The 11404-nt window shown below is 36.8% G+C and overlaps 1 protein-coding gene across 1 annotated transcript in view; it reads right to left on the reverse strand.

Moving 5' to 3' along the window:
- SMC2 (structural maintenance of chromosomes 2) overlaps window positions 1-10333 on the reverse strand; it is a 53308-nt gene extending 42975 nt beyond the window's left edge. Inside the window, exons 1-9 of the mRNA XM_057724191.1 lie at window positions 10176-10333; window positions 9122-9350; window positions 8346-8495; window positions 6217-6339; window positions 5561-5599; window positions 2869-2979; window positions 2620-2664; window positions 1123-1356; window positions 739-888 (exon numbers count right to left, since the gene is read on the reverse strand). Coding sequence (XP_057580174.1) covers window positions 739-888; window positions 1123-1356; window positions 2620-2664; window positions 2869-2979; window positions 5561-5599; window positions 6217-6339; window positions 8346-8495; window positions 9122-9289 — 1020 coding nt within the window. The 5' untranslated portion in view covers window positions 9290-9350; window positions 10176-10333. The remainder of the gene's footprint in view (window positions 1-738; window positions 889-1122; window positions 1357-2619; window positions 2665-2868; window positions 2980-5560; window positions 5600-6216; window positions 6340-8345; window positions 8496-9121; window positions 9351-10175) is intronic.
- Window positions 10334-11404: the final 1071 nt, after the last annotated feature.

Consider the following 11404-nt stretch of genomic DNA (forward strand, 5'->3'; position numbering starts at 1 on the left):
CACCACTTCTCTAATATTCCAACTTCTACTGCATTTATCCAAGGGCTATCACCTGGAGTACCACCTACTACCTGGATTCCCTTCTTTTTCCCTTTATTTTTAGTTTATCCTCCAAACAGCAAGAATAGTCCTATTAAAATATTAAAATGTCACTCTTCTGCTCAACCAACTCCAGCAGCTTCCCATGCCACTCAGAATAAAGGTCAAAGTCCTTCACATGTTTTGCAAAACCACACGTGAACCTATACCCCATTACCTTTCTGCATTTCTACTACTGAGTGATAACCAGCTATACTTATCTCTTTACTTTTCCAATACCTTAGGCACTTGGGGCAACTGCTGTTCTTTTGCCTAGGATACCTTTCTCCACAGCCTCTCAATTTATCTACATTGTTCTCTGACCTCCTTCAGGTCTTTAATGAAACATAGCCCTCCCAATGAGACCTTCGAGGGCTACCCAATTTAAACTCCCAAACTGTGCCCCCTCTCCCCTATATTACTAACCCTCTCCGCTGCTTTTTCTCCACAACAGTTATCACTATATAACATACTATATATTTCACTTATTTATTTTCTTTATCATTTCCCTCATGGGAATGAAGACCCACAAGGTATTTTGTCCACTGCTACATCTTACCCCCAACAACTACTCTTGATCCACAGCGGACACTCAATAAATATTGACAGAATAGATAAATGAATACTACTAGAATTCAATTATGCTTCTAATTTGCTTACCTCTACCATATTTTTTTCCAGCTCTTTGCGTTTGTTCTCTTCACTTGCCAGATTTTTCTTCTTGAAATCAAAGGCACTTTGAGATTTAGTATTGACTCGCTGAGCTTCTGCAAGAGCATCTTCTAAAGATCGGAGTATACCTCCAATTTCCTATAATCAAATGCACCCAACTCAATCAATATACTTAAAAATTTGTCCATGGTGTCCTTTTCTTGTATAATTTCTATATAAATTACCTACTTTTTATAAACTATTTCATTATCATACTTTAAGATTAATAAATCAATACAAAAGACAATGCCAGTAAATCCTAAATAATTATTGTATAAAATAAAATTTAATATTTTTCACAGTGTATTATCTATTCTTACATATATGCCTGACCTTATCTTTTCTTTTTTCCAACTCTTCTATTTCATGACTAAGTGCTTTTATTTTTTTGTCATTCTCAGACAACTCTTCTTGAAGTTTCACAATTTTATCCTGCATTTCTTTTAACTCCTCAGCTGAGCGTTCTTTGGTATCTTCAGCCAGCAAAAACTGATAAGCAATATATAAACGACTCAAATGTTCTATTTCTCTCATTAGCTTTTGGTACTCCAAGTAGGAAGATCTTTCCTGAAAGAGAAATCACCAATAAAGTACAACTCAAAATTCATATTTTTAAACAAATTTGGAAAGAATCAAAATACAGCAACATGTATAAAATTTCCCATTACATGATATAATGGATTTTGTCTTAGACTGAGTGATCATGTATTATAAATTTTAGGAAACTTTAAATAACATTAGAACTATGGCTTTTCAGATAGCATAATACCACCTTCAGTGAATCCTTTGTGGCTGTTTCTTTTCAAATATAATCAGGCAGTTGGGATTAACAAAGAAATGCGGACATAACATTCACAGACTGACAGTAATAAGTCTATATAAATACAACCTACACAACCATGAATGATACACTATAATTTTGCAGTAGTATCACCAAGATGCTCACCCAACATTCATTCATGTACCTATTTACAAGCATTTGTCCACATATTACTAAACTTGATTACCCCTAGGACAAAATAACAAAGTAACAAAAAATTCCTAATTTGCAGATGAAGAAACAAATTCAGGCTGATTAAATGACTCTCCATAGTATTTGACTGACAAAGAACTTGGCAAAATCAAATATGACACCTAAGTTTAAACTCATGATCTAGTGTTTTCTACTAAATCATACATACAAAATGCAGACCCTTCAAAATTACAATTTTTCAGTTTTTCCAGTAATGTCTATACTACTATACAGATTCAAAAGATCCTGAGAAGTATCAAACTTTAATGGACATTTAATAAATTCCTAAATACATAATTTAAAACCAATGTGCTATAAACACATTCCTTCACTAAAACAGTGATTATGTCAGAAGCTGCAAAGATTATAGAGAAAGCTGTCATCTGTTTCAAAACCTTTAGTTTACCAATTGCCTTGACAGCAGTAATTGTAGTGATAGCCCCCTCTTATCCGAGAAGTTATTGACTCTATCAAGAAGAGTTACTAAGAGTGCCAAATCTTTAAGAAATATTATTCTGTTCAATTCTAACTATCCAGGAAAATTTAGACTTCTCTTCAACAAAGAATTAAAATCTGGCACATCATTTTCTAAGATTATGACAGGCAATCTATTTACAAAACCATTATGACTTAATAGGTATGAAGTACATTGTCCTCTACAAGCAGAAAGCTGAGTATGGACTACCAACTCCTTATCTCGCCCCCCAGAAAAGTTCCTGAGAAGTGATCCACACTTCATCCCCAATTGTATGATCTTGGATACATCACCAATTTTGAGAGACATTCTAGCTGGCCATTCTCACATATATAGTATATACCTCTTTTAATTTTTGAATGGTTGGAGTAATTTCTTCTTCAAGTATCTGGAAAATAAAGGAAAATCATTTTTTTTCAGTATCTGAAGCACGATTAAAGAAATTTAAAAGGGAGAAGTAGGATGGATGACTAAAGAAAACTGAACTAAGGCTGGGGTGAGGGGGGTATGGTAAAACTTCCCTTTCTACAGCAGAAAAACTAAATGCAAAAGTACTCTCTTCTCCAAAAATATTTTATATAAACTTAATTACCGTCTTAATTTCTTTCAGCTTAGCCTCCTTTTTTTCTATAGTTTTCTGGGCAGCTATTTTTTTGTATTCATACATCCTGGTTCCAGCTGCTTCTTCTATCATGGACAAAATCTGGAAAGACAATTGTATTAATGTTTTAAGAATCCAAGATGAGTTTCATTGGAATTTACATTAAGGATATTATTTAAGGCCTTAACCTCACTAGTATCTTAACAAAATTATGGATCATTAAGTACACAAAAATGTACATATTAGCTATAACCCTAACATTCCAATTTTAAAATCAAATTTTATGCTACACTGAGGTTCCAGAGTACATCTCTTTTAAAACTGAAGCCAGTAATTCCTTCCTCCTCTTTTCCTTCAAATACAAGTCTTAGAAAAAGTAACGGCTAACAACATTCAGCTTTCATTTTATAAATTTCTACTTAAAATTGTTCCAAGTGAGAATAAAGCCATTTTGCTCCTACAAGGATGAAACATGGCCTAACGTGCACTGCAACTGTGGCACATGCTTTTAAGTACTTGGGAAAGTAACAATTTTCTCTGTGTCTCCATTTCTTCATCTGCAGAATACTGACAGTATCTCACAGCATTGTTGAGAACTAAACAAAATAATTCACGTGACAAGTACTCTGAAAAAGGCAAATATTAATTACAATTTTATAAGAAGGACAACTTTGTTAGCACTTCTTTTTCAGAAGCTTCTACTCACCATCAATCCCTATTTCAAGAGGATTATTTCTCTGAAAACCATTTTGATTTCTATGTATTTGGCAGGTCTTGAATTAAAAGATTTTCCTTAAGATGTTATCTAATATGTGACCTATGGTCAAACCAGACTTGTATTATCAATTATCAGTCATCTTCTTAGTTCCTCTCTATAGAAAAAAATACCTAAAGAGTTTTTGCTCTTATATAAAACATTCATTCCTTCATACCAACTCTTCTCAAGGGGGCTCCAAGAGAAAATTAAATCTTAAGGTCCTAAGCAATCCACTGTATATAATGAATTAATTTCACTCAAATCTTTTCCCTAGGGTTTAACTCTGACATAGAATACCAGTTGAGAGAGGCTACTTTATAGAAGGAAAATTTCTTTTATTACTGTATCGGGCACATAAAACTCTTAGACATCAGTCTCAGCAATGATTTTTTTGTTGGATCTGACACCAAAAGCAAAGGCCCCCAAACCAAAAATAAACAAGTGGGACTACATTAAACTAAAAAGTTTCTGCACAGCAAAGGAAACCATCAACAAAATGAAAAGGTAACCTACTGAATAGGAAAAAATATTTGTAAATCATATATATAAGGGGTTAATAATCAAATACACAAAGAACTCACACAACTCAACAGAAAAAAATCCAACAGAAAAAAATGTGCAGAGGGTGTGACTAGATATCTTTCCAAAGAAGACATACAAATGGGAAACAAGTACATGAAAAGATGCTCAGCATCACTAATCATCAGGCAAATGTAAATCAAAACCACAAAGAGATATCACCTGTCAGAATGGCTACTATCAAAAAGACAAGAAATAACAAGTGTTGGTGAGGATGTAGAGAAAACGGAATTCTTGTGCACTGTTTGTGGCACTGTAAATTGGTATAGCCACTATGAGCAACAGCATGAAGGCTCCTCAAAAAATTAAAAATAGAACTACCATATGACCCAACAATTCCACTTCTTGACATTTATCTGAAGGAATCAAAGACACTAATCTGAAAAGACATCTGCACTCCCATGTTCACTGCAACATTATTCACAAGTCAAGACATGGAAATAACCTAAGTGTCCAATGATGGGTGAATGGATAAAGAATGTGATATTTATATATATAAATAAATTAAATGGAATATTATTTAGCCATACAAAAAGGAAATCCTGCCATTTGTGACAGCATGAATAGCACCTCAAGGGCATTATGCTAAGTAAATTAAGTCAGAGGAAAACAAATACAGTATAATTTCACTTACATGTAAACTCTTTAAAAAAAAAACAAAAAAGTGAACTCATAAATACAGAGAACAGATTTGTGGTTGCCAGAGGTGGGGAATGGGTGATGGGCAAAATGAGTACAGACAGTCAAAAGGTACAAACTTCCAGTTATAAAATAAAAAGTTCTGAGGATGTAATGTGTGGCATGGTGACTGCAGTTAATAATACTGTACTGCATATTTGAAAAGTGCTAAGAAAATAAATCTTAAAAGTTCTCATTTTTTAAAAAATTTTTAACTGTGTGATGAATGTTGACTAGGCACATCATGATCATTTTATGAAATATACATATACCAAATATATATCTCTCTCTCAAATCATTATGTTGTACACCTGAAACTACTTTAACAATTACATCTCAATTTAAAAAAATACTTTCCTAAGACTTTTCTTTTACTTCTTTTAAGGATTCTCATTTAATCCTCAGAACAGACCCTGAGGTAAGGATTATTGGCTCCAATTTATGGATGAGGAAACTAAGGTTCAGAAGGTTTATGTCACATAACTTATAAAAAATAAATGAGGCACAGTGTTAAATATTAAAAAACAAAACTATTTTCTCTACTAATCATTCTTACATGTTTTCAGGAATTTTAATAATGGAAAAAATTATGTTAAAAAATTGATTACCTGTAACATTAAGGACAGTAAAAATAGTGATTATAGATATTGTCTTAAAGGGTACTCTTACCTCTGGAGGTTTCATATTCAAAACTTTTGTAATTCGGCCCTGAAAATAAAATGGCAAACTTACTATAATAATAACAAATTACAGAAAGAGTAACCTAAAGGCATACATGTTTGTCTACACTGAAGCTGTTGTATCCTAATACATGAATCTTTTGGGAGTTATTTCTTCCACCTATATGAAAAGATGTTTCTTTTATTAGATATGAGACCAAAAGTAGCTTATAATTCCAGAATTTTGTTACCCACTTTCTCACGAGTGATACAACTTACATAAGTTATTAAATGATACAAAGTTAACACAAAACCATATTTCTGAGACAGTTAATATTAATGATGTAGAAGTCTCCAATTCTAAGACAGGTAAGTATGTAAATAAATGTTAGCATAATTATTCAACATTTCTTGGTTTTTTGGAACGATGGCCCTCCAAGGTAAGTCAAAATTACTTCCAGACATTCTTCAAAATTCAAATGTATACAATATGCTAGAAAACATAAGTACAAATAACTAACCCACATTTCTTAATAGCTGCCCAAACACCAGCCTAATAGTAAATAAAAAATTGAAAATCCAAACAGAAGCACTTCTCCTATAAGTTAAAAAATAACAGATGTCAAAACTATTATGAAAGAGATATAAAAACTACAAACAAAATACCTGCATGATGAGAAAGTGAGGGTTGTTAACATTAAGGCCAACGGAACAAAAGAGATCCTGTACTCTGGTATTGTTTGCATTTACTCCATTGATTAAATATTTATTTCTGCCACCAATAACCACCTAAAAAGGAAAGAATTTTAAAAGATATAAATGAACACACACATCTTGAGCTAAGATGATAAATTCCCCAATACATTATCTTTCATTTGTTTGTTCTGTCCAACTAACAGTAAATAAAATCAATCTAGGGTAAACAGTGAAGAAAGTGTGACATGGTCAAAAAGAATATGAGACTGAATCAAGATAACTGGCTTCTAATCCTGGGACTATTGCTAACTAGTTACGTAACCAAGCACAAGCCTCCTGACCTCCCCTGCAGTGGATTAGGTCTCTAAGGTCCCTTCTAGCTTCATGTTTCCAAGTATGTACAGAACATAGCTTCTGTCCCTGATCACCGTCTTTCTACAATTTTTCATACTCAGAGGTTAACCCATCTTCCTCCACTTTTTGATTTCCAAAGGAAAAGAAGTCAGATACTAAAAATGAAAGACAAACAGTTTAGTATCAATTCTCGTCAAAACTCTAAAAGGGATTTATAAAAGACATGACTTGTGAATACTTGAAAGAAAAAGTAACCATGGAACTTCAGCATGGGTTTAATAAGAACAATTTATACTAGACACCAGCTTGTTCACACTTTACCACAGGACTTGCATTGTCATTTTTTGGGTATGACTGTCTCACCCATATTTTGAGGTCCTTAAAGACAAGATACATTTCTCATTCTTTCTATCTGTATTTCCCAGCACATTCAAGAATGCCCAGCACACATCAAGCATTTAATAAATATTAAATATTAATTCATTCCTTTTTCCTGACAGGATTATTAGGGTGGTAGATCATTTATTAATATATTTGATCAACAGCCCTAATACACCCATATGTAATTTGAGAAAGTCTTTATAACAAAATTATGGTGAAGATAAGGTACAGGCATATGGATTGCATAAGGAAGGAAATCCTGGGTAGATTAGTAGCAGACTTACTTAAAATCCTTAAAGGGTTATTATTTGATAGATGCTTAACGACAGAGAACAGGATTCTGTTCCAATCTAGTCAACCCTTTTTTTTTTTCAACCAGAGACTTTCTTTAAAATAAAGAGGGAAATCTATAAGTTACATAATGCTAAGTTGGAGAGTAAATGGAAATTAACAGAATTTTTAAAAATAAAACACTGACAAATTGAAAACACTGACTATAATAAGAAAAGATTTTAAGGGATAGATGTAAGGTCCTCCCTTGATTTCAAAAACCTACTTAGATACAGAACTGGCAGTACATGGCTAAGTAATGACACATATGAACAATTTAGAGTGATTTTAAGCAAATCAGATATGAATTCATAATGTATCATGAACTCACCAACATCATATTGAGAAAAACAGAAGTAGAGTACTTAAAATGAAAGAAGCAACAATTCTGCTTAATCCTGTCCTAGCTAGACCAATTCTGGTATATGCAATTCGAAGTGCCAAGCATGTAAAAAAAAAAGATATAAAAAACTGGAGCAAATTTGTATTCAATGTAATGAGAAAACTGAAAGATCGATAAACAACTAAATATCAACTGAAAGACCTATAGATTTAGCTTAGAAAACAGACTTACAGAACACTTAAATATTGAAATACAGAATAAATTAGATTTGCTCTTGATGTTCTCAAGGAAACTAGGATTAATGTGTGAAACCTGAAGACAGCACTTTGGCTCAATTCATAGGAATAACTTTCTAATCAGACATTTCCAAAAACAGAATGGGTTACCTCAGAACACATCAAGATCCCAAGAACTACAGATGTCCCACCCAGCACAGAGAGAGAAGACGCAAGTGTGGTTCAAGATTTAAGCATGCTTGTACTGATGGATTTCAGATTCCTTTCCATCCTCTTGGTAAATGGTGGAATTTGCAATTGATCACAATTTAACATAAGGAAGATATTCTTAAGGAATCTAGTCAGTATTTGATCCATCAATTTTGCTCATAAACTTTCTCTCTCCAGTAGTCATATTGCCAAAACGCACATCAGACATGCAAGTTTCAGGTAACCAATATTTAGTAGCCACTCACCTGTCTTGTTACTGTAATTTCGTCATGAACTTCAAACCCTAAAGGACTCTGCTTTTTGTCAGAATTATCAAAGGTGATTGACACTGAGGCTTTGGTAATACCAGCCTGCCCATTTTTGTAAACTAAATCTTGTAAATTAGAAGCCCGAACCTAAAATAAAGGAAAAGTTTATCAATTACAAAACCCCATACTACACAAAATAGCACTAAAAATGGGTTTCTTGCTGTTGGAAAATCACACAGGTAGTATCCATTAAGCAGCCAAGGACAGGCAGTCGCATTCGTAGGCAAGAAAAGCAAAGAAAATGGGCAACAACCTGAAATGGACACCTTTCTCCACAGGACTTTTGCAACCCTGAACAGAACTGTTTTCTACTCATTTCTTAACAAAAGCTCATTTGAAACAGTTAAGGAAAAATAGTGTCTAAGAATTTCACTATTCAATCAATCCCATTAGAAGATCCTGAAAAAACATTATAATGTGGGGCGGGGAATGGGGGTGGGGGTGGGGATACAACTCTGGAGTGAGAATGCCTGAGTTTGTGTTGCTCCAAACATCTAAAGAGGATGAACCTTAGGCAACTCCTCTAAGTTTCTATTTTCTCACCTAAATATAGAGCAATAATACCTACCTTTAAAGGACTGTGGTGAGGTACAAGATAATTCACATAAAAATGCAAATGAAGAGAATATTGGCAATAGTCTCCAAGTGCAATGAGGATTCCCTTGAGGTTCCTCAAACTTAAATTCACATAAATCAGAAAATTTACACTTTACCTGAGACAGGTTGGAGATGCCCAGCAAAAAGCAGATGGAGTCCAATATGTTGGATTTCCCACTGCCATTTAAACCAGTGATAGCATTGAAGAGGGGGTCGAAACCATTGACTTCAGTCCTCTGAGCATAGGACTTGAATCCCTCAAGAATGATTGACTTAATGTGCATTTTCACTACCGACTTGGACAGGCAAATCTCTGCTAGAAATCACACAAGCCACAAAGCAGTTCTACACAAAACAGAAATAACACGTAAGTGGAACGTAAAACTGGAATCATAAATAAATGCAAATGACTAAAACATAAGAATGACAGCTCAACCGAAATAAAACAGCCGCTTGCCAAGCTACTTCCTCTGATGTATAGGTATTTTTCTTTAACTCAAAAATATGCAGGAGTTAGCCTCTACTTACGACTTAATTAAACCATTAATTCAACCTGGAAGCCAATCACTTATTTTTCCAGTCTTTTCTTCCACCGTTATCATACTCTAGCTAACGCAGACTACTGATTATTTCACATCGCATCCCCTTTGCCCATAATGCCCTTCTCCCGGATACTGGCATGGCTCGCTCTCCTTTACAATACTCACGTCTTTGCTCAAACGTCACCTAACTGGGGTCCTTTCTGACTTACTTAAATAAAAGAGCACCTCTACCCATCCCGCCATTCTGCTTTCTTTTTCCTTCATTGCACTTAAAGCTGACACTAAACAGTACTTATTTATTCGTCTATCAAACTTATCATACTGTAACTTCCGCAGCATCTTCGCCTAGTCCACCGCTGTATGCAGAGAATAATTATTAAATAAATAAACCCCACATAAACAGATGAAGCCCTCTGCTTTCCCTCAGTCTCTTTCCTCACCTCACCAGGCCTTTCTGTCAACGCTTCCTCGTCCTACTCCAATGGCAGGAACAAGCCATCCTGCCAGGAACCCCTTAGAATTAACTTTAGTCTGAGGTCCCTTGCTCCTCGGCCCCCGGCCCCCAGCCCCCGACGCCCATCTCCAGCCAGGAATGCCAGGCTAGGCCCAATCTGCCGCGCGCACGCACCTGCCTCACCGCTGCGTCAGGCCGCCCGGGCTTGAGGCGCCCCCAAAGTTCTGCCTAGTCCCTAGGGCGGAGAGTGGGCCAGCCCTGCCCGGCTTCGGGCGCTACGAAGCAAACTCCACCATAGCAGCTACAACACTCGCCCCGCGCTCGGTACCGGGGCGGAACTATTTATGCCTTTGAATTTCGGCGCGAGCAAAGGACCCCACCTCCTCCGCCTATTTCATTGACTGGTGCCTCGGAGATGCCTGACTTAAAGGTTCCATATTCTCTTCAAACAACCAAAGTGACAGGGAGGTAGAAAAGAAGGCCGCGACGGTGGCGGCTCCGGGAAAGCGACGGCTTGGGCCTGAGGACTAAGAGAGCTGGTGGCCTCTGTTGAGCTCGACGTCCGGCACACCTCGGGCAGCCCCGCACCTCAGCCTCGGGGCCTCGCGCTCGCCAGCCCCGCCCCGCCTCAGGCCTGGTTTGGCGGCAGCCGCGTCAGGGAAGTCCCGCCTTCCCGCGGGCCTAGTGGGACGCGCAAGTTTTGGCTGCTCTGAGCAACGGAGGCAGGGTGGCTTCGTACCGGTCTCCTCGTTCTGCTTCAGAAGCCTGAGACTCTCCCCAGGCTGGCGCAGATTCGTCAAAAATGGAAGCCGAACCTTGTTGGGGCTGGGGCGGCGCCGACGGAACTTCTGAGGACTGTGGGTCGCGTTCTGGCTCCACCCCGCGCCGGCTGTGAACTCTGGCGGGCCTTTTCATCTCGGGTTTAGCGTCCGGAAGGGATGATAAGCTCGCAGCCAGAACTGCGCAGCGCCCAGGGGAAAAATTGAGTGGGGCCGATAGTACGTGCTGGACGAATAGGAGTTCCCCTGCTTTCACTAGAAAGCTGTAAAATGATAAGCAATGGCGGAAATAACATTTCAGAGAATTTTAGGTGGAACAGCTTATAACAGCGGATATTTATTGAGTTTCGTGTTCCAGGCTGCGTTCCAAGGGCTTTCTAAAATCCTCGTAGCAACCCTATAAAACAATCCGTGATATTGCTCTCATTTTACGAATGAGCAAACGGAGTCACGGGTTGAGAAACTTATTCCAAGTGGTAAACGGAGAAGCTGAGATTTGTTCCCATCCAGTCTTGCTCCAGAGCATGTACTCTTAAATAGTATATTTACTTCTCTTCAAGTATAGCCTCCAGTACTAGTAATAACAGATCCTGTTATCAGTGTGTACTTTTTTTTAAAGAAAAA

This window comes from Hippopotamus amphibius, chromosome 2 (genome assembly GCF_030028045.1).
Source record: "Hippopotamus amphibius kiboko isolate mHipAmp2 chromosome 2, mHipAmp2.hap2, whole genome shotgun sequence".
NCBI classification, from domain to species: domain Eukaryota; kingdom Metazoa; phylum Chordata; class Mammalia; order Artiodactyla; family Hippopotamidae; genus Hippopotamus; species Hippopotamus amphibius.